At 36.6% G+C, this 23,665-nt stretch overlaps 1 protein-coding gene across 1 annotated transcript in view; it reads right to left on the bottom strand.

The window, feature by feature from the left end:
- ARFGEF1 (ADP ribosylation factor guanine nucleotide exchange factor 1) overlaps window positions 1–23,665 on the bottom strand; it is a 155,815-nt gene that overhangs the window by 36,240 nt on the left and 95,910 nt on the right. The window contains exons 11-22 of the mRNA XM_040625525.1: window positions 20,995–21,094; window positions 20,539–20,678; window positions 20,324–20,432; window positions 19,427–19,628; window positions 14,187–14,298; window positions 13,633–13,838; window positions 13,284–13,368; window positions 8,516–8,687; window positions 6,433–6,584; window positions 2,486–2,614; window positions 1,438–1,596; window positions 825–975 (exon numbers count right to left, since the gene is read on the bottom strand). Of these exons, the coding sequence (XP_040481459.1) occupies window positions 825–975; window positions 1,438–1,596; window positions 2,486–2,614; window positions 6,433–6,584; window positions 8,516–8,687; window positions 13,284–13,368; window positions 13,633–13,838; window positions 14,187–14,298; window positions 19,427–19,628; window positions 20,324–20,432; window positions 20,539–20,678; window positions 20,995–21,094 (1,717 nt within the window). The remainder of the gene's footprint in view (window positions 1–824; window positions 976–1,437; window positions 1,597–2,485; window positions 2,615–6,432; window positions 6,585–8,515; window positions 8,688–13,283; window positions 13,369–13,632; window positions 13,839–14,186; window positions 14,299–19,426; window positions 19,629–20,323; window positions 20,433–20,538; window positions 20,679–20,994; window positions 21,095–23,665) is intronic.

The following is a 23,665-nucleotide window of genomic DNA, read 5'->3' as shown; positions in this document are numbered from 1 at the left end:
CACCCCATTCTCTTTAAGTCATGTCTCTAGATTTCTTGGATGGAAGTGGGGTCAGGAAAATGGATAGAGAACAATCCACAAACCATTAGTATACCAGCCACTGTGCTAAGTCCATTTATTCATATTCTTATTTAATCCTAAGACCTCTGTAGGTAGATATTACTATTAGTTTGCAGAAGTGGAAACCAAAGCTCGGAGAATAAAAGTAACTTGCACACAGTAAGGAAGATATACAAAAGAATTCAAACCTCAAAGCCAAAGACAGTCTAAATGTTGCTTCTTCCCTGGTGGTACTCTTTCCATTTATGACTCAAAATGTATTGTCTTTAGTTCTTTTGCAGCCATTCTCAGTAATATTTTCCTTTGTTCTACTGGGTTAAATCTGGAAGTTCCTGGCCACACTGAGCAGATAAGGAACCATGGGAAAGTTTCTATACCAGTGTAAGAGTTTGTTTAGGACTGCATAGTGCCTTTAAAAATATCCGAATGTGAATGCTTTCTCTCCAGTTGCCCCAAATGTTTATCATCTTATGCATGCCTTCACTCATTTAAATTACCTTAGTGTTAAAAATAGGTCATTTTAAATTGCACCTTTCTCCTACCCCCAACTATGAGATTTAGATTAAGGGTCACTTAATGTTGCAAACTAAATGAGGCAAAAATGGTCCAGTTCTCTACATGGTCTTCTTGCTTTTCCATAAGGTTAGCCAAAGAGCATTTTATCATGTCCTTCTAATTGTATTTCATTGCTACAATAAAGTTACATATATTGAACAAGTTAATAATCTTTGATACTTCATAAAGATAATTTGAAAAATTCTCACCTAATCCCAGACCCACAAATTCATCAGGAGCCTGGTCTTTTGTTCCAGTAAGGGATCCTTCCCTGCCCCGTACTGTTCCAGAAATGTATCGAGGTTTCACTCCAGTTCCTATAAGTTGTGCAAGCTCCAACTGACTGATGCACTTCAGAATCTTCATTAAAAAAAAAAAAAAAAAAAAAAAAAAAAAATTCCAAGTTAAAAAAGATCGCAAAAATACTTAAGTGTATGGAGCCAGGATTTAAATACAAGCTACATTATAAATCATTATTAAAAGCTAGATAAACTTGGGGCGCCTGGGTGGCACAGTGGTTAAGCGTCTGCCTTCGGCTCAGGGCGTGATCCCGGAGTTCTGGGATCGAGCCCCACATCAGGCTCCTCCGCTATGAGCCTGCTTCTTCCTCTCCCACTCCCCCTGCTTGTGTTCCCTCTCTCGCTGGCTGTCTCTATCTCTGTCAAATAAATAAATAAAATCTTAAAAAAAAAAAAAGCTAGATAAACTTATCCTGAATATACTAATATTTTTCCCAAACACTTAAGCATGTCAGTGGGTAGAATATTTAGCATTAAATCATTTTATAAACCAAACTGCAAAGTTGAAAAAAAGTGCTTATACCTCATGCCACGAATTTCCTAAATAATTTCCATCTGTATGAGCCACTGTGATAAGTGTTTTTATTGTGTCAATGTTCTTCTGTTTCATTTCAGTAATACCAGAACTCACTGTAAGTAAGGTAAATCTTGCTAGTGCCTGGACATATGCATCTCTTTCCAGCTATAAAAAAGAGAAAAGTATACTTACATTGTTATAAACACAACAGAGTGATCTCTAATTCCCTACTGACAAACTGTTTACCTGTTTAGTAAGTTTTTAACTGACAAATTACATACCTCAAACTACAGTGTTTTTATTTAAGATGAAAAGGATGAATTTCTAAAATCTAAAGGCAATGGAGATGTCAAATCAAGACGAGATTTTAGTGACAACAAATGAATTCATATAGTAAAAAACATTCCTGAAGTGCTTATGTTTCAAGTACTGTGCAGACTAGCAGAAACGTGATTTATAAATGTGCTCATTTTTTCTCTATAGCTAGGCTGTGCTTCTTAAGCCATAAGACTCAGAAATAAATGTGAAATGGGTTTTTAAAAAAAAAAAAAAGCAAGCAAGCTTCGGCTAAAATTTGTTATCAAAGTATATAAATTACTAGAAGGACCTGTCTCATGAAAATTAAGTACTAGATACTTGGTTCTCTTTAGAATAACTTTTCTTAGGTTTAAGTGAAGTTATAAGGTAATATACATAAGCACAGAAGTATGAAAAAATATGATTCAGTAAGTATGAACATGTAACATATTTAAATAAGATACTCAAATTAACATACAGAAATTCAAAGTCTTGAAATTTTGGATACGGCTAATATTCTATAGAGAAAAAAAAATGTAAACCGAAGTAGTTATGATGAATTCCAGATGCATCAATATAAAACTACCCCTTCTGTCATGGTTTCTTGGAAACTTAGACATCAGACTCATTTAAATTCCATCATAAACTTGAAATTAGTTTTTAGTAAGTCAAACATAAAAAAATAATTTTAATTATAGTCATCACATAAGTAATTTATGTTTTTCAGACTTGCTACAAAGGCAAAATTCTTTGTTACCTGAATGCTGAAAATGCATGCAATTCTGATTGCACATCTTATACCTTCCAGGCAAAGAGAGGCTACTTCAGTATCATCACAATCTTGCAGACCCACACTAAATGCAGCCAGAAAAGGTGTCCAAGCCAACTAGAAAAATTAAAAATTTAAACTATATCATGAATATCAAGTGATAATTAAATTTTATGATAGTAGTACATTAATATTTCTCAAAGCTTCAGACAATAATGATTTGAGAAAGTTCTGGAAAAAAAAAGCAGTGAGTTTTTTGGGGGAAAAAATACATAATGTTGCCTGGGGTTAAATAAGTGGGACAGCAAGACTACAAATTCAGCAGAGGACGTTAGGTATATTTTAAGTGCAGCATCTATCAATTATTCACATCAATAAGAAATGGGAATTGTCAATATTCATAAATGATATTAGTTTTACCCCTACTTTCAGAACTCATCTCTCTCTGCAAGCTTGTCCCTTGCAGTATTTCACAGATTTTATTTCTAAGATAATCCTTTTAGTCATTTTCTACTTGAAATAATTACATTATTCTTTCTTCTTTAAGCTTGCTCCCTGGACATCATTTAGCCTTACTTTTTTTATAGTCAAATATTTCACATTGAAATATCAGTGATATCTCTGGTTCCTAGTTGGACAATACTTTAAAAATATAGTTCAATAAAATACTTCTTCATTATAAACTGCGAAATGAACAAACATTAACTTTTACCAGTCGGTAACACTGAATACCGAAAAATGTAATTTAAAATAAAAAAACCTAAGGACTACTGAAAATTCTGACATCAAAACATACATGTACACATTGATGTGTGCTTGTGTAACCTTGAATTGTCTAATATGAGTATTTGTTGCTTTTAATAGATTCTAATGAAGCAAAACTATATATCCACATAACCACAGAGATGAAAAAGATTTATACCAGTGTACTGTAAAAATGACAGCTGGAATTTTAAAAAGATCTAAAAAGTTTTTAAGATTATTAAGAAAAACATTACCCAAAGGATTACCCAAAGCTTTGTTTGCAACATTAGAAAGTTTAGAAGTAAAAAAGAATATAATCCCTAAACAAAGGAACATAAGCCACAGTACCTTATTTCTAGTCCTAGCTTTGCCACTAACTTAATCTCTCTGAACCTCATTTTCTACCTATTTAATACCTGGACTATCACTGTGGAAAGATCCTTTAGGAAGCATATGAAGTACAGTACGAAGTACCACATGGAAGTAATAAATTACATGTTCAATTTTAAGTAAAGAAACAGCAAATCTATTCAAACCTGTGCAGTATTTTATACAAGAAAAAGTATAAATAGTTCTTAAGCCAGTGAAAAATATGTTTAACTCCATTAGGAATTAAAGACAATGACTTCTCCTATCAAACTACACTAAATAATATCTAGGGGTCAGTGAAATTATCCATTCATACTGTATAAACCTTTGTAAAATACAATTTGGCAGTATTTAAAAAGATTCTTATTAATATTTATATCCCTTAATATTATATCACATCCTAGAAGTCTCTCATTTATTCTGCTACTAAGTCAATGCTTGTTTACTGAACACTTAACTACAAGCTAAGAATGGTGTTAGACATTGGGAAAAGTGAACAGAACATAGTCTCTTCCCTCATGGAACTTAAAGTCTAGTAAAGAGACAGATACTAAATTTTAAAATAAGTAAATGTATAAATACAAACTGTTATAAATACAATGAAGGATAACATAGCACATTATGAAAAGGGACCAAATTTGGATGGTGGGGGTAGGGCAGACCTGTCTGAGAAGGTATATTTAAAGCTGAAACCACTTGGGCAAAGAAGAAAAGAGCGTTCTAGACAAAAGACACAGCTTGTAAGAATGCTCTGAAGAGAAAATAATTTAGGACATTCTAGAAACTGAAGGGGGGTGCCTGGGTGGCTCAGTCGTTAAGCGTCTGCCTTTGGCTCAGGGCGTGATCCCGGCGTTCTGGAATCGAGCCCCGCATGAGGTTCCTCTGCTGGGAGCCTGCTTCTTCCTCTCCCACTCACTGTGCTTGTGTTCCCTCTCTCACTGGCTGTCTCTCTCTCTGTCAAGTAAATAAATAAAATCTTAAAAAGAAACTGAAGGAATGCTAGTGTGACTGCAGCATAGTAAGACAGAAGAAATCTAGCAATGAGCCTGGAAAGGCAGGTGGAGCCAGACCACGTAAGGTTGTAGAAGTGGGTGTGTTAGTTTCACAGTATGATGCAAAGTTAGTGGGGGCCTTAAGGAAGAAGGCAACATTTCATTTTGTATTTTAAAATGATCATTCTGGCCTCTGTAAATGGACAAGAGGAGCACAAAAACAGACATTAAGGATACTAGTTAGGACACTACAATAATAAGAAACGAGGATGTCTGGAGAGGTTAATGGCAGTAGAAATGGTACTAAGAGGGAAGATTCTTAATGCTAGCTTAGAAGGTGTTTAAATAGGGGCGCCTGGGTGGCACAGCGGTTAAGCGTCTGCCTTCGGCTCAGGGCGTGATCCCGGCGTTATGGGATCGAGCCCCACGTCAGGCTCCTCCGCTATGAGCCTGCTTCTTCCTCTCCCACTCCCCCTGCTTGTGTTCCCTCTCTCGCTGGCTGTCTCTATCTCTGTCGAATAAATAAATAAAATAAAATCTTAAAAAAAAAAAAAAGATGTTTAAATAAACTAGAACTAATCTAGAGAATACATAATAAAAGCTATTTATGAAGAATTTTTAATGATACAGGGAAATACTTCTGTGAAAATAGCAAGATACAAAATTCTACACATAGTATGGTCATAATTATTCAATTAAGATTTAAAAAGTAGTATATAAAAAAGTGGTATATAAACACATCAACAGAAGTTTTTTTCTGAGTGATGGAATTATGGCTGGTTTCTTCTGTTTTTTTTTTTCCATTCTCTACCTCCCCCAACCAAAAACATTTGAGAAGAAAAACAAGAGTGTTAAGACTATTCAAAACAAAACAGAAAGCTGCCTTATAAAAATGTTTCATAATAAAGAGAAAGTGTTTCTTGTATTATTTCAAAAGATAAGGCTAGTCATACTCCACTATTCCTTCTAACAATGCCTCCCCTAGGCCTCTCTCCCCCATCGCACAATTCTTCATCAACTTTTGGAAATAACATTATCACACAGACGTTGAAGTAGAGGTAGAACCATAAAACTTTAGAGCTAAAACAAAAGCACAGAAATCTTGTAGTCATCTTTTACTGCCCACACATATGTGTACTTAGTATCTGAATGAGAACTCAAATTACAATCTTTAGCCTCCACAAACCATCCTACCACACTGTCCCACAAACTGGAATTACTTTACCCCTTTTCCCTTTTCAACCTTGACTAGACTCTCCTCTATATCCCTGTAATCCTTACCGATTCCCTGCTTACTTATTCTCACATTTTGAAGAAAGGATAGGAAAAAAAAAAAAAACCAGGAAAACAAAGAAGGAATAGGCCATCAAATTTTAAAGAACCAGTAAGTATCATTCTTACTAGATCAACCTATAAACATAATAACGCTTGCTTTTGTTCCTCGCTCTATTCTCTGCACTCCAGGTATACTCAGAACTCTCATGTGAGTTTCTGGCAAGAAGTTCAAGATCACTTTGAAATTTTAGGTAAACTCTAAAGGTTTAAATAGAACTCATTTGGAGAAAACAAGGCCAAAGATTAATGATCATTCTCTGAAACCTTCCCATTCTTATTTCTTAAGGTCACACGCTTATTAATTGCCAAGACTGTATACCTTTTCTCATTCTCTTTAAGAAAAAATTTATATTTGCTATATCCTAAATAACATTGCTTTTGCTTCTAGGTCTACACTAATGGGCTATAATCACTGTATTTCCTTAACTTAAAAACACGCTGAACAAGGTTACATATAAATGTATACTGCGACCAAAAGTTATTAGTAACTTTTACCTTAAACATGGGTCTCACGTGCTCCAAATGTGTTGCACTTGTAAAAGGTGCCTGAACATGGCTCACGGCTTCCATGAGTGCTTTTGCGGTCTTGGCCATCTGTTCCATTTCTAAGTTATACAGAAGCCTTCTTTGTTTTTCACTGGCTACATCTGAAATAACAAACACTATTAGCATTTAAAATATAAAGCATTTTATATGCTTTTTTACTATAAAATAAATACCACCAATTAATAGGTATATTCTTAAAAACCCAAACACAAAAGGTCATATAAGGTGCGATTCCATTTATATGAAATATCCAGAGTAGGTAAATCCATAGAAAAAGAAAGCAGACTGGTGGTAGCCAAAGACTGCTGAGCGGAAGGGAATGTTAACTTCAATGGGTAAAAGGTTTTATTTTGGTAATGAAAATGTTTTGGAACTAGACAGACGTGGTGGTTGCACAACAGTGTAAATGTACTAAATGCCACTGCATTGTTCACTTCAAAATGTTTAATTTTACGTTATGCGAATTATAACAAAAATGGGGGGAAAATTCCTGAACTAAGAGTCGGGAATAAGTGGAAAACCTATAAGAAGGGAAGAGAGTAGGTATAAATCTGTCACAATGGAAATACTAGGGAAACAACCCAAATACGGGACGGGAGAATAGGAGGGGAGAGGTAAAAGGCAAGGGCATCCTTGGATGACATAGGCTTGAATGACGACTCCTGAGTTAACAAGAAAACAGTGGCCCTAACATTCCAGGATGACATCTGTATTTCAGTACACCTACATCCTTCCCATATCCTGCTTCTCACTGATACTCTACCACCATGGACAAAATAGGCCAGAGAAAGGAGGACAGGAATATGTTTTATCATGGGTCTGAAGAAGATAACTGAATCAGAGAATTGGCATCTATTTAGGTGTGCAAATGAAATCTTGAGCAATGTATTTAACAACATTGTAAGCAGAAGAGCTGAAAATAACATGACCAAGTAAACTGCTGATTGGTACTGGACTGCAAAATGAGCCAAAGACACCTAGTTCAAGATCTGGCTTCGCCACTCTTTGGGTTTTAGGTGTAGAGATTTAATAAAAGTTTTTTTGACATTATTCTCAGCTTATAGATTCCATGATTCTTAGTTTCTTAAGCTCTTTGGACTTCGGTTTCCTCATCTACAAAATGAGGGGAGTACTAAAATTCCTTAGAATCATCCTCTACATTATTCCAAAAGATAAGGCCACTTATACTTCACTATTCCTTCTAACACCTCCCTAGCCCCTGAATCTCATAGTTCTTCATCAACTTCTGGAAACACACATATCACATAGGCCCTTGTTCCTCTCCTGTCAACAGAATTGTGCTACTGCAATCTGTTCTGTGAGATAAAGCTTGAAATTTCATTTCCAGGTGGAGTGCTCAGAAAGGCAGGAATCTTCTTTCCGTATTACTGCTATATTTCTGAGCTACTACCCTCATCTTATTTTTTTAGTCAGATTTTAGCTTTGATTTAATCACCACTGTCCACATGTACAGAATGTCTAGAATGGAGCCAAGCCCACAGTTGGCTTCTCATGCTGGTTAGATCTAGGACCTCTATAATGATAATCTGTCGTGCATCTGAAGGAGTGATTTCCAACTCCGTGAGCAACCTCACAATCCTAACCTTCCCTAATTTGTTCAATCATCCCTACGTCCAGCTTGTTTCATGTGTAGTAATAGATGAACAGAGAGAATTGTGTTGCTTGTAAATGATGAAGAGGCAGAAAAAGACTGAGAGTGGAAGTCTGACTATTGGGGCTGCCTAAGCAGTCTTGCTGACATCCAAATCCATGCTGAGATTTACTGCTAAATTGACAAGCATATATTAAATGCACACGAATCCATGCAAATTACACAGCATTTTCTGTTAATCACTGGTTAGGGTTATTTTTACTCAGAATGTAGAAAAAAATTATAATCAGATTAGCAAACTGTATATTATAATATTTCTCATTAGAATAGTATCTGATTTATTCTAAATCAAGTGAAAAACCCTTAGGAAACCATATTTTCCTCCTGAACAATCAGAATTCAATTGATTTAGATACTTACTTTGCTTACTTGATTTTGTAGGGATTGTGAGTTCTTTTGTTTCTTTCATTGATATCTTTTTCCCAGCTATTTCATTATAGATAGCTGATAGATACTCCTCAGGAAGGTCTTTACTATCATTGATACCTCTATTCATCTTAATGTATTGTTCCTTTGTCATTTTATTTTTAACCTAGAAATGAAAAACCATTATAATTCTTAAAACTTACTTAAAAATGACTTCTATTTTAAGAATATGAATACTTTTACAACACAATATATAAATACTTTGAGGATAAGAAGGGGAAAATATTCAACAAAACATGTATTAAAATGAAAACAGTCATAGAAGATGAAGGCAATGTAGAAAAAAAAAACTAGCCTGGCATATGCTAATACACCTTCTCAGATGGGCACATAAGTAATTTATAATAAGAAACAGGGAAATCGAATAATGAAATTATTTGTTTTTGCCCAAGGTTTAAGAGCTCTACCAACAGTCTTTAAAAGACCATGATAAGTATTAAAAACATACGGTATCAAAAAGATCCAAATCTTAGTTTGGGAAAACATAAATACGTTGTAATGATTTAAAAGCTGATTTTATGTAACAGTGGATGCAAAGTAACAGCTGAATTCATTTAAAATCAGGTAACAATCTCCCTGACTGACTCAGCATGGCAAATGAATGTTAGGTGATCCAGGTGAAATATCCTTTGAACATTCTGTCTTGTTTAGAGTACTCTGAACAGGAATGTCCTGCAGCATACCTTGATCAATCTGTGGAGTATAAATCTGCAGTTTATAAGATGGAGCCCTGTCACCAAACTTGAGAACTAGCACAGTCAAAATGTTTTATATCTCCAAAAACCCATATCGGTCTTATGACATCTCTGAAGATACAGGCATACCTGGGATAAACTGTGTTTGGGTCCAGACTACCATAATAAGGTGAGTCAAATAAATTTTTTGGCTTCCTAAATGCATATAAAAGTTATATTTACACTATACTGTAGCCTATTAAGTGTGCAATACTGTTATGTCTAAAAAAGCAATGTATATACCTTAATTCAAAAAATACTTTATTACTAAAAAATACTAACCATCACCTGAGCTTTCAAGGAGTCATAATCACTGATCACAGATCATCATAACAAATGTTTAATAGTAATGAAAAAGTCTGATATACTGTGAGAATCACCAAAATGTGACAGAGACATGAAATGAGCAAATACTGTTGGAAAAATGGCGCTGATAGACTTGCTTATGCAAGGTTACCACAGACCTTCAATTTGTAAAAAAAAAATCACAATTATCTGCGAAGTGTAATAAAGTAAAGCACAATAAAACGAGGTATGCCTGTATATTTAATTATATATATTCCCACCATCTCCCATAAAGAATTTACAGCCACTCTATAGATAAGGATCCTCCTGTAAATTTACAAGGTACATAGAATAATAAGCAAGTCATAACTTTAAAACTCATCTTGAGTCAGTACTTAAAAAAAAAAAGCCATTTCTCCTGGAGTTCTGATAAATACTAAAAAACAATGACTCGGGGACACTAAAATAAAAGACCATACAAATGCTGCCAATAAGAGGCTAAAAGAAGATTAACATCACCTGGAGCTCTTGAGCATGGCATATTAAGTTTTAACATCATGCCAATCAGAGACAAAAAGAAGTCTTGATAAAAAAAATCTGAAGTAGCAGTAAAATATACTTGTCGGTCTGGGTGGGAGGAGGGGGTGGGAGCTCCCAGAAGTGGGAGTAGAGAATACGTGAATTTCAGATACCCCAAATAAAAATATACTGCTCAAACAGAACAATTCTGTCACAATGGGATTCTGAAAGTAGGATAAAACATAATCCTACTTTTCTTTTCCTGCTTATCTTTTATGGAGCATTCCATTCTTGACTTTTATTTTCATATGTTTATATATTTTTTAAAAGATTTTATTTATTTGACAGAGAGAGAGAGAGAGATAGCAAGAGAGCACAAGCAGGGTGAGCGGCAGGCAGACGGAAAGGGAGAAGCAGGCTACCCGCTGACTGGGATCATGACCTGAGCCGAAGGCAGGTGCTTAACTGGCTGAGCCACCCAGGAGCCCTTCATGAGCTTATATTAAGCTATATTTAGTTTTAGTGTTTAAGTCACTTAAAGCCAGTTGTTACTATGATGGAGATTAATATACACAAAAAAATTAAATGAGTTCTAAGTATATCTCAAATTTTTAAAAAAATTCACTGACTCATATATAAAAAGTAGTCTAATTATAAATATTATAGGTGAAAATGAAACATAAATGACTTGTTTAAATATTTTAACTTTGAAAAGAACTAAGAATGAAAAGACCTTTAAGGAATTTCTTTAAAGTTTACCTGTGTTCTTTAAAAATGATGTCATTTGTTAGAGTTCATGTGGTCTTGAATCAAATCATATGGGGTCATGATTATGGGTTCAGTTTTCTAATTGAATTTTCCTTCATAGAAACTCATAAGCTGTTCTGTAGCTGCAGGCTGCATATCAGGACATGATGCCAGCCAGCAGTAATCTGACAGGGAGCGGGAAGACTACAGGAAGTTACCACTGCTAGACCAGGATCCATGCACATGTTCTATGGACAGAAACAAGTGCCATGAAGACAGAGCACGATTCTCAAGTTGTTTCCTAACTGATCTGTGTTCAGAAACTTTTAACAATCTGGGTACTATGAAAGGACATTAAAGGATGTTTTAGTATTTCCTCAAAATAACTTACACAAGGATGTACATATGGGAAGATACGACACAGATGCATGTAACATTGATAATTCATTTACAGAACCAAATTCTTTAAAAATACAACACTTAAAAAAAAAAGGGGGGGGGTGGTACTGTATTGGTTTGGACCAAAACACCAGACAGAAAACTCCGATATGAAGATATCCAAGTAAGTCAGTATCTGTAGACTGCCTTATAACACCATGGAAAAAAGTATCCTGCATAATAAAAACCTGAAAGGGAGCTGCTTTAACTACACTGCCAGTAATATGCCAAGGGCGATTTTTATTTTTTTTTTTATTTATTTGAGAGAGAGAGATAGTACATGTGAGAGAGCACAAGTGAGAGCACGAACTGGGGGAGGCAGGAGGGTGGGTGGGGTGTTGGGCAGAAGGAGAAGCAGATTTCCCACTGAGCAGAGGGAGCCTTACATGGGATCATGACCTGAGAAGGCAGGAGCTTAACTGACTGAGCCACCCAGACACCCTGCCAAGGGCAATTTTTAAGTGATTAAAATATTGAATGACTTTTTAAGAAATATCTATATAAAATCACATAAGTCACTGGTAAATGCATAGCTGTTAATTCTGATGTTTAAATCTAAGGGTAATCACACATTTGATACATACTTTCCATATCAACCCTGCCTTAAACATCTCAAAACACACACACACACACACACACACACACCCCTATTTTGCAAGCTCAATCTCCACCTTTAAATAAATTTTAATTTTTCCAAACCTCTAAGATTAGTATAGTTTATTTCATTTCCTAAGAATAATAAATATCATTAGACGCCTATCCCTAAGAAGTATGAAGAAATTCTTGCAAATAGGTAAATTTATAAAGGTAATTTCTCCCAAGATATCAAGGCATGTTTTTTGAAATGAAGTATAAAATACCTAAAACTTTAAAAATAAATTTTTTTGCTAATGGATATCAGAAATCAAGTGACAGTTCCTTAATATTTAAGAAGGAGTTATGAATTTAAAGGCAAATGAGTATCTTAATATCCTGGATATCTAACGGTTTAATTTTTACATGTAATGGTACTGTGATTATGTTTAAGTAGAGTATGTGTCTTTCAGAGGTATACACTGAAGTAAATACAGATGAAATGGTATGACACCTAGATTTACTTCAAAACGATCTGGGAGAGAGAGAAGAGATAGAATGAACAAGACTGGCCACAGCTGATAACTGTGGAAGCTGGGTGATGGGCACATGAGGGATTCCCATGCTAACCACTCTATTCCTCAAGTCTGAAATGTTTAAGAGAAAAAATAAAGTTTGTGTATAGTGTTCTTCCATGTTGTAATAAGTACAGGCAAAAGAATATACATATTCTTAAAATTTATCTTAAGCTTTATACAGCTATCAATCATGAGACAAATACAGACTTATTTTACAGATATCTGAAAGTCTAATTAGAATTACCACAAGAAACTGCATTTTTTTTTTTTTTTTAAGATTTATTTATTTAGAGGCGCCCAGGTGGCTCAGTCAGTTAAGCATCTGCCTTCGGTTCAGGTCATGATCCCAAGGTCCTGGGATCGAGCCCTGCAGTCACAGTGAGGCTCTCTGCTAAGCAGGCAGCCTAATTCTCACTCTGCCCCTCCCTGCTCATGCTCTCAAGCTCTCTCTCTCGCTGTCTCAAATAAGTAAATAAAATCTCGAAAAAAAAAATATTTATTTTGAGAGGGAGAGAGAGAGCACGTGAGCTGGGGGAAAGGCAGAGGGAGAGAGAAAAATCTTAGGAGGCTCCCTGCTCAGTGTGGAGCCTGACAGAAGGCTCCATCCCAGGACCCTGAGATCAGTACCTGAGCTGAAACCGAGAGTCAGACACTCAACTGACAAAGCCACCCCAGTGCCCCCAGAAACCACATTTGTAAAATGAACACTACACCGAATACCCCAATTTGGTGACTGGTTTCACTGAATAAGATTAAAATTTCAACTCTTACTTACTGAATTCAGAAGAACTTATTTAATTTGTACTATCTATTATACATAGTACGTACCTGTGGACTGTGAAGATCTGTGGTCAGCATGATAATTGAATAAGCCAAAACATAAGCAGTATCCGCACTAGCAAAAAGGGTTTGTCTGGAAAAATAAATGTATCATATTATAAACTTATATTGTTTTACAGCTGCATTTAAATAAATCATCTCAAACCCCCATAATTTTCTCTTTCAGGATTTATGTTCTAGCTCATACTACAGTGTTTTTATGGAATTGTCTTATCACTTCTAGATCAGACAATCTAAATTCTCTGGGTGTAAGATGACGAATCTTCTGATGTTCCCTAGCACAATGTCTTGGATATAGCTGGCAACCAATAAATACTTGAATTTGAATCTTGTTTACCCTTGGTTGCATTCAAGGTATCTTGCAGCAAATTTTTCCATCAATCGATCAATTTTCTGAGCTTCCCCTGGAAGACGGAATCCTTCCAGAAACATACGAAGGGCTGAAACGAAGTCCTTTCCTGAAAAGTCATGTTGGTCCACATATGCATACATAACTTCTTTGTTAAATTTATCATTATCTCCCAGGAACTCACCCACTTGAGTCTAAAGAAAAAAGATTAAAAACTGATATCCTAATGAAATGTTACATTTGCCACAGAGACATTTAAAGAGCAGCAAAATCTGTAAGATTCACAGGTTTTGACTACAGGGTTAACTATTTCAAAAGTGAAACTAAAAGTTAAACCCACTGACTGTGTTTATTTAAAAAAAAAAAGATATTCTTTTGAGTTTAGGAAATTAAAAAGCAAAATTAAGAATACCTAGGTTATTCTTTAAGTTTTCCTGACATACTTAGGAGGGCACTTTTAAAGGGGAAACAGTCTGTATCGTTATTAACTTAAAAAGAAATTTTACAGAGAAGGTTAGAATAAACAAAAATGGTATTCTTACAGAGTCTAATCTTTCCTCTTGATGTAAGAATTGGGCAATATCTTCAGGTGTAGTGCCAAGCATCCCTTGTTCTTGGAGGTACTGTATTCCTCTCTTTGGTTTCTTATTAAATCTAGATGATGTTAAAGTTAATAGAAACATTAGAAACAGAAAATCATTTGAAAAGAACATCTTAAACTATGGTAAATTAATTTTCTAATACCACTTAGAAAATAGTTTAATATAATCCATGCAGAATATACAAAACTTATTACATTATGCAAAATTTTAGTTTTTTCTTAGAAAAGAGTCTGAAGCAAAATGCCACCTTTATCAATAATACGGACCATTTCAGACTATTTGAGATAATGTCATGTTGTAGATAAGCTGTAAGGATATAAATATTAAATATCTCATGCTTTTAATATTTATATTCTCCTTAATACTCAAATAATCTTGGTTCATTCCATATACACCACTGATTAATTCTAAGTTTCCTGCTTTTAAAGTAAAAGAATTCTGGTGACTGTCTTAACAACAGTTTGACAGCATTATTTCCTTTATTAAAAAAATCCCTAGATACCCAATGTTTTCAAAGTGAAGTCCAAACTGACTAGATGGATATATAAAATCTTTCTTAATACAGCTCTAGTTTATCTTTTTTTTTTTTTTTAAAGATTTTATTTATTTATTCGACAGAGATAGAGACAGCCAGCGAGAGAGGGAACACAAGCAGGGGGAGTGGGAGAGGAAGAAGCAGGCTCATAGCAGAGGAGCCTGATGTGGGGCTCGATCCCATAACGCCGGGATCACGTCCTGAGCTGAAGGCAGACACTTAACCGCTGTGCCACCCAGGCGCCCCAGCTCTAGTTTATCTTATCCCCTCTCACCCATCCCCTCCCACATATCCTATTCTCATTCCCTAAGCAGAATGCATTTCTGCAATCTATTTCCTCTACATGTCCTTTACTTGCTCCATTCACTGTGGAACTCTCCTTCATGCTTACAAATCCAGTTCAAAGGTCACCTCCTTGTTTCCACATCATTTACTTTCTACTTTTATTATACCACTAATTACTTTGGTCCCTCATCACCTGTCACCTGGGTAACAGTACTTAAATGGTCTTGCTATTTTTTGTTTTGCTCATTCTAATCCATCCTTCCGGCTACTGGCGAAGTCACTGTCCCAAAAGAGAACTCCGAAGCTGCTCCTCGTCTAAAATCCTTCAATACTAGTATGACAAAGTCAAGGAGACAAGATAAAACAAGTTGCTGTGGCCGATGTCAAAGAGGTTACAGCCTATGTTCTCCTCTAGGATTTTGATGGATTCCTGTCTCACATCGAGGTCTTTCATCCATTTGGAGTTTATCTTTGTGTATGGTGTGAGAAGAGTGGTCAAGTTTCATTCTTTTGCATGTAGCTGTCCAATTTTCCCAGCACCATTTATTGAAGAGACTGTCTTTTTCCACTGGACGTTTTTTCCTGCTTTGTCGAAGATGAGTTGACCATAATGCTGAGGGTCCATTTCTGGGTTCTCTATTCTGTTCCATTGGTCTATGTGTCTGCTTTTGTGCCAGTATCAGGCTGTCTTTGTGATCACAGCTTTGTAGTACAGCTTGAAATCAGGCAAAGTGATGCCCCCAGCTTTGTTTTTCCTTTTCAACAATTCCTTGGCCATTCGGGGTCTTTTCTGGTTCCACACAAATTTAAGGGCTCTTTGTTCCAGCTCTTTGAAAAATGTCATTGATATTTTGATTGGGATGGCGTTGAAAGTATAGATTGCCCTGGGTAGCATAGACATTTTAACTATGTTTATTCTTCTGATCCCTGAGCTCTGGGAAACAAACTGAGGGCTTCAGAGGGGAGAGGGATGGGGGATTGGGATAGGCCGGTGATGGGTATTAAGGAGGGCACATATTGCATGGAGCACTGGGTGTTATACGCAAACAATGAGTCATGGAACACTATAGCAAAAACTAATGATGTACTGTATGGTGACTAACATAATAAAAAATAAAAAAAAGAAGAAGACAAGATAAAAACTTGTTTACATGGAGAATAAGGCCTTCTGGAATCTGGATCCAACTCAATGCTCTCATTTCATCTCCTACGACTGCCCCCTGACCCTGCCTCTGCCATGCTGATCAATAGTCCTCAAATGTTCCTCTCCACTCCGCTGCTGCACAAGTCATTCTCTTTGTCTGAAATGTCCTTACCTGCCCTGTCCTAATGATTTCTGTCAAGTCCTAATTCATACCATAAATTAAAATCAAACATTTTTCACTGAGATAAGCACAATCTCTGCTCTCTAGAAGCTCTCTCCTAATAAAATAAACTTGATTTTTAAAAATTATAATAGTAAAAATGCAATAACTAATGTATTGACAAGGTAAGATAACACAGAAGAGGAAGTAACTAACAGAAATGGTTGTGATTTTTTTTTTAAAGATTTTATTTATTTATTTGACAGAGATAGAGACAGCCAGTGAGAGAGGGAACACAAGCAGGGAGAGTGGGAGAGGAAGAAGCAGGCTCACAGCAGAGGAGCCTGATGTGGGACTCAATCCCACAACGCCAGGATCACGCCCTGAGCCGAAGGCAGACGCTTAACCGCTGTGCCACCCAGGCGTCCCAGAAATGGTTGTGATTTATTTCCTGGGGAAGGTGACTGTGACAATGAGCTTTGAAGGACCACATACTTCGTAAAAAGAAAAAACCTCTATCTCAGAGATTAAGGGGTCATACTAACACATGGCAGCATAAAACAGCATGACATTGTAGCAACAACGCTGCACTGTTGGAAGGATGAAGCGAGCTAAAGAAGCGGCAGGTGATGAAGCTTAAGAGTCCAGCAGACCTACATCACGAAGGGTATTATATCCTATTACAAGAAGCTGTGACTTTATTCTTTAAAAGCAAAAGGGGTCATGGCGCCTGGGTGGTGCAGTCGTTAAGCATCTGCCTTCGGCTCAGGGCGTGATCCTGGCGTTCTGGGATCGAGCCCCACATCAGGCTCCTCTGCTAGGAGCCTGCTTCTTCCTCTCCCACACCCCCTGCTTGTGTTCCCTCTCTCGCTGGCTGTCTCTGTCAAATAAATAAATAATAATCTTAATAAATAAATAAATAAATAAATAAAAGCAAAAGCTGGGGAGAAACAGAAGCTGACTTTCAAGAGAGATCACTCTAGCTAAGTGTGAGAAAAGACTACAGAATAAATAAGATCAAAGAAAGGTAGGCCACTTAAAAGATTATATGAGTCAAGGCAAGAAATGGTACTGGTTTGACTTGTGAGGACAACTATGGGAAATGGGAGAGACGAGAGAAACAGCATAGATATTTAGCAAGTACAATCAACAGGATTTAGGGACAGATTAGATCCAAGGGGAAAATCTAAGTAACATGCAGGATTCTAGCTTATAAATTTGGTAGCATGTTGGGGTTACTAGTCTAAATAAGAAATACAGAAACAGTAGTTTTCTATTTGTCTTTTGTTTTTGGTAAGAGTATTAGGGAGTTGATTATGGGGAGAATGGAGACTGATAAATCTGATTATGGACATACTGAGTGTGAGAACCTAAGCAATATCCAACAGAGATGTCCAATGGGCAATTACAGACAGTCTAGACATCAGTTGAGGTATTTATGTTAAAAGTAACACTTGGGAGTGGGGACATGCTAGCACATACATAGTAGCTGAAGTCATGAAAAAGAACATGATCACCTAGGGGAAATTACAAAGTAAGAAAAGAGCTGAGGGACAGAACTCTGGAAATGCTAAGTTGTATGCAGAAGATAAACAGCCCCTAAGAAGACTGAGAAGGAACAAGACAGAGTGGTGCCACAGTCAGGAAAGACTGTAATGGGAGCACAGCAACATGAAAGCATTCTCATGAAAGTATGAAGCAGAGATCAAGTCCACGAGCTGAAAAGAGCACTAGAGACTAAGGAGCCCTCCACTTTGAAGTCCTGTGACGACTTCAACTCACTCCCAAGTACTTCAAGTAGAGTTATCGTATCTTGGCCGCACTTTGTATACGATTATGGACAATACACGGTATTATTTTAGAAAAACATTTTTGCCCATATTTAGGTTCTACCTTAAATACAAGAATCAATGCTTTCATGGTTCTTGGCACACAGTCCCAAACACCAAATATGTTTGCTGAGTAACATCTGCTGAGAATTTCAATATGAATATCTGATTACACATACTAGACCTTGAGTCCCTCAGAAGCCATGGCTATTCATTCATAAAGTTTTCCTACGACCTTGCATAATGTCAGGAACAGATGGGACTTTGATAAATATTGGCTGAAAAACTGGAATGAATGAACTATTAATGGCTATTTCCTGAGGCAATTTTGTGAGATTTTATAATTTTATGACAGTAAACGTGCATACATTTTTCATTTTTTTTTTTTACATTAACAATAAAAAAATGGAACTTGAACATTCACCAAAAGGCACTGCTTAAGAGTCAGGAAGAAATGCTTTACAGTAGAAGTTGCAACCAAGTAAATATACAAGAGCATTTTTAACAGTTTATAGTAGCTAGATCCACGGAGAAATGTCAGTAACTTCATTTTTCCTTCCAGCTTCTCTTTGAAAGAGATGGGCAATTAGAGGAATGAAAGCAGCATGGTACTATTTGGATAGGAAATAGTCCAGGAGCAGACTGATGCCATACAGCTTAGTGGGAAAACTGACTTTACAAGATCTGGGTCTGGTAGAGTAGCCAGGTTGGAAAAGGAGGTGATTACCTTATCAACATATAAAACTGAAATTGATAACAATGGATCAATAACAAAAGTAGCCCATTTGCAACCCAACTGGAGAAAATATAAAACCTATAAAGGAGCAATGTTAGCTAGCTATTAGAAGTTTCACACTGTAAATTTTTTGACTTGTGATCTGCTTAGGAAATATAATGGGGGATTTTATAACTGAGCTACTAAATGAACAATGCAAAACTACTTACATAATCTAAGCATAATCAACAGCATATAAGATATGCTACAAAATTAATTTAATGTGAATTGTAAGAGTCTCTTGGGCTAGACTGCAATAAACAAGGAGAGCTGAATAAGGAGCCACTAGAAGTCTTGGATGCAGGAGACCTGTGCCTGGTTTTACTCAATGAAAGGTGGTAATGAGAAGGGAACAGAAATATTCTGAAGATGCAGAGAAACCCAGGGCAAAGGTGGTTCAGTACTAGCAAAAGGATATTCAATAACATTTCTTCTTAAAACTGGACACTCACAAATCTATTCCTTGTTCTATTATTTCCTTTTGTTGTTTTAGGACTTCAAATTGTTCTGGATTATCAGTGCCAGACATCTGTGTACTGTAGCTGCCTATTCCTGATGATGATGTTGACTCCAGGGAATTTAAACTTCCGTATCTGTTTATTGTCTCAGGGTGTTTGATTTCAGTCGTCTCTTGCTCTAAGGGTTTTTCCTGACCTGTAAGTAGAAAGACTGACACAGTAAATTATCTTTCAAATAAAAATATTTAAAAGTTTAAAAATAAAACTGTCAAGTAAGGCAAGATATTTCAATGTTTCTTAGATAACTATGTGATACAAGCAAAATACTGAGTGCCATCACAGACAATATACTTTGATATTAAAACACACGGGAATTAGAATGTTTATAATGTGCACCATTAAAAGTTCTTTTTGCAGTTGAAGTGCTAAGTATCCACTGGTTTTCTGCTCTCAGTTCATGCCTCCTGAGAAATAATTTTCCCTCAAAAGACTCTTAACTGATGGAATACTAACTAAGGTAGCCCTGTTGCTGTGAGTTTTTCTCCTAGTAAGGGTAAATGTCAAACACAGGTGAACAATTCAATCTTCTTAAAACATCTTGGCTTGGATCGGTTTCTTCTATAATTATCTTTTCACAAAGCTGCATAAATATGCTTCACTTTAACATACTATTTAAATATTTCTAGGAAAATTTAGAAAGAAAAAAGTCTGGATAACTAAGTTAGAAATTCGTAATTTTAAAGCTAGTATTTAACTCATGCAGAATACTTCCTTTATCAGCTAAAAGAATACAGAGGTCACAAAACTGGCCTAATGGCAACTGGAACTATCCTCTTCAAAATACCATTTACTTGAAATGACAAAGAATTATAACTCAAAATGTCACCTTACCAAGAGTTGTCTGAGAGTTGGGATTCACATACTGATCCTTACTCCATTCAACCATACACTTCAAAATTGACACTAAACATTCTAAACCTTTTTTCCTCAGGCTCAATTCCTACAAAATAATTCATAAAAAGAATAAAAACAAAAAGATCTTTTAAGAAAACACATAGCTCCTCCTTGACCAAGTTTAAATTTGAAAATGCTTTCAAAGTTCTTACCTGAACATTACTCATACCAAGTTCTTGACTGCCCCGTCCTTGAGCAATTTTTGATAGATCATTTACTAGTCTTTCAAATATATTCGCTGCATTTAAATCACAGTCATAGTTTACGTAAATATCCACTACGCTCTGAGCATCTGTAACAATACAACATACTACTTTTAACAAAAGGCATCAAGTATATGAGTATATTTTGGCCCTTTAAATGTCTTTTTTTTTTTAAAGATTTTATTTATTTGTCAGACAGAGAGAGCAAGCGAGCATAAACAGGGGGAGCGACAGGCAGAGGGAGAAGCAGGCTCCCCGCTGAGCAAGGAGCCCGATGCGGGGCTCGATCCCAGGACCCTGGGATTATGACCTGAGCTAAAGGCAGACACTTAACTGACTGAGCCACCCAGGGTGTCCCTTAAATATCTCTTAATAAGAAAAGATAATAAGGATAATTTCAAATACCTGCACAGATCCTTGTCAATGTCTGAATAACCATCCATTTGTGGTCAAATGAGCTGGTAGAAGTTTCCAAAATGTACAGGAAAATTTCTTTAAAGAACACCTGCGATTAGGGAAAAACTTCTGTTTAAAGTTTTATTTGTAATTCATATATGTGATCACTTTTTAAATATCCCAAAGCTGTAGAGGAGAGATTAGGACCCAGCTCCTTTTGAGTTCCATCTCTGAATGTCAGGACTGAGCTAACGTGGGTGTGTGACTTAAACTAGCCCTTATAGTAGGAGTACTGCATTTCACATTGTTTTGTTTGCTATCACACAGCCACTACAAAAGAAATCTGCAAAGTCCCCTGGGTAAGAATTTCGTGAACATATTTACAAAACCAATGTAACTCATACTTCATTTTTTTAAACCCCCAAAGATTATAAATTTATTCGTCAGTTATGTTTTTCAGACATTATAATAGGTGCCTAATTTTCCTAGATTTAAATGTACCTAATGCTCTAATCCACATAATAAAAATCTCTTACACTATATTTTTATAATTACTCACATAGTGGAAATCTCTACTACCTGAAAACAACAAAATATTTCTTACTATTCTTTACACCAAATGATGTCCAATAAAAAGGAGTTAATCAACCTAATTAAATAAATTACAGTTTAAGAACTAAGAAAGAATTTTTAGATTCAAATTTATTTTGGAAAAGGGACTGATTTAAGTAGGGATGACTGAAAAAGAAAACCAAAAGTCACACATTAACATTTAGGGAGCTAGCTTATGTGCTCCGGAAATGCATACTGATAACATGATGGGGCTAACGTCTTTCTTTCTCCTAATTGGGTGAGGTACCCTTGAAATGTGCTTTTCTTTCACAAAATTCAACACATTTCTATTACTTCCTTAATGTCAGCAGCATTTCCTACAAGGGCATAACATTTTAAGAAGGTAGGGACCAGGTCTTTCTTGCTAACCACTATGTCCACACTGCATGGCATACAGCAGCCGTTCAATAAATATTTATGATCACAGTTCCTAAGCACTGCCCCAAGGTACTCCTGCAGCCAACTCAGAGGGATGCCATGACAATTTCTGAGGGAAAATTCAGAAGAAATACATCTATTGAATACCTCACAAGACCGCTCAGTTTCAACATTAGATCACACTACATTCCTTTCAGTGACATCATTATTTTCGCAAACCTGAGTTTTAGTGATTGCTATGACAAAGGGCAGGGACTGCATGAAAGTCAATGAAGAATAGGAAATAAGGGCGGCAGTGTCCAAGTGGATTCCAAGGAGTTGGGCAGTGTCCAACAGGCACATACATTTCGGCAGTCAAGTAACTATGACTTAAGAATGAAATAAAAACATCATTTTAAAAAATTTATCAGTATTTCTTTTTTCAAATGGAGACTACATTGTTAAGACAAATATTTGTTAAGCTGTTTGGACCTAACTACTTAATAAATGGAACTGTTAGGTACTTTTAGCACAAGTACACTGTGAAAAGAAAGTATGCTGCCTTGCTGAGACAAGCAGGGGGCAATGGACATGACACCTGCTGAGGCCAGAAAGCATGGGCGGTTGCAGTGCTCTCCTGCCCCCTAGCTGAGGCTGGTGAGCACAAGTGGCTGTGGCATTCTCCTGCACCCAGCCTAAAGCCAGTGGACACACAGACGAGGCACTCTGCCACAGCACTGCTGAAACTCACGGGTACTGCCTTTCTGAAGTCTGGAGCCAACTGCCTTGCTATAGCCAGTAAGCGTGTGCAATCCACAGAGGACATACCACTTGACTGCCTAGCCCTGGTGGCCAAGAGAGCTGGCATTCAGAGCAACATGAGGCTGTAACAATCTGAAAGATTGTTCTTGGCACACCACCATCCATAGGACATTGCACAGACAGCCGACTGAAACACAACATGTCTTCCTGTAAAAAAGGTCTATCTACTTAGCCTGTAGCTTCAGCCTGAGGAACAGGCTTCAGGTCTCCCTCACATCTAGAGGTGAAAAACGTGCTCCCCAGCAGTGCAAGCAGGGAGAAACTATGTTTTGTGCCTCCCCTGGCCTTGCTACAATTTGACAAGGCCTCCCAGAAAGGAGCTTATGCACTTCTCTGGAGTCAGGATTTTTGCCATGGTCACAGAGGGGACATCTCCAGGTCTCCTGTCTGGAGAAAAGGACTGTATATATTTGCATATTTAAAAGTTGCTGCCTGAGGGAGTGGCTTCCAAACCGCCTGAAACTAGGCGCTGAATGAGATTCCTCCCTGTGGCTCACTGACAGGATGTGGCACATCCTCAACAATGGGTGCGTATCAAGAATCAGTGAGGTGGTGTAGATAATCACAAAGGCTCCAGGGACAACCAAGCGCTAGGGCCAGGCTGAATGAGAAAGATCATCACCTGCACAAGGCCACTCCCTCAAGACAGAGAGGTAGCTGTTTCACCCAATACATAGAAACACAGAGTCAAACTAAATGAGTCAAGCTAGATGAGGAAATAGATTTCAAACAAACAAACAAACAAAAAAAACCAAGACAAAACTTCAGAAAAAGACCTTAATGATATGGAGATAGATGACCTACATGATAAAGAATTCAAAGTAAGGGTCATAAGGATGCTTACGGAATGTGGAATGGATGAGAACTTCAAAAAGAAAATGAAATAGCA

The sequence above is a fragment of the Ursus maritimus genome, unplaced genomic scaffold (assembly GCF_017311325.1).
Source record: "Ursus maritimus isolate PB19 unplaced genomic scaffold, ASM1731132v1 scaffold_9, whole genome shotgun sequence".
Lineage (NCBI taxonomy): Eukaryota > Metazoa > Chordata > Mammalia > Carnivora > Ursidae > Ursus > Ursus maritimus.
The sequence above is the reverse complement of the archived record's forward strand: the minus strand, read 5'-3'. Positions and strand labels throughout refer to the sequence as shown.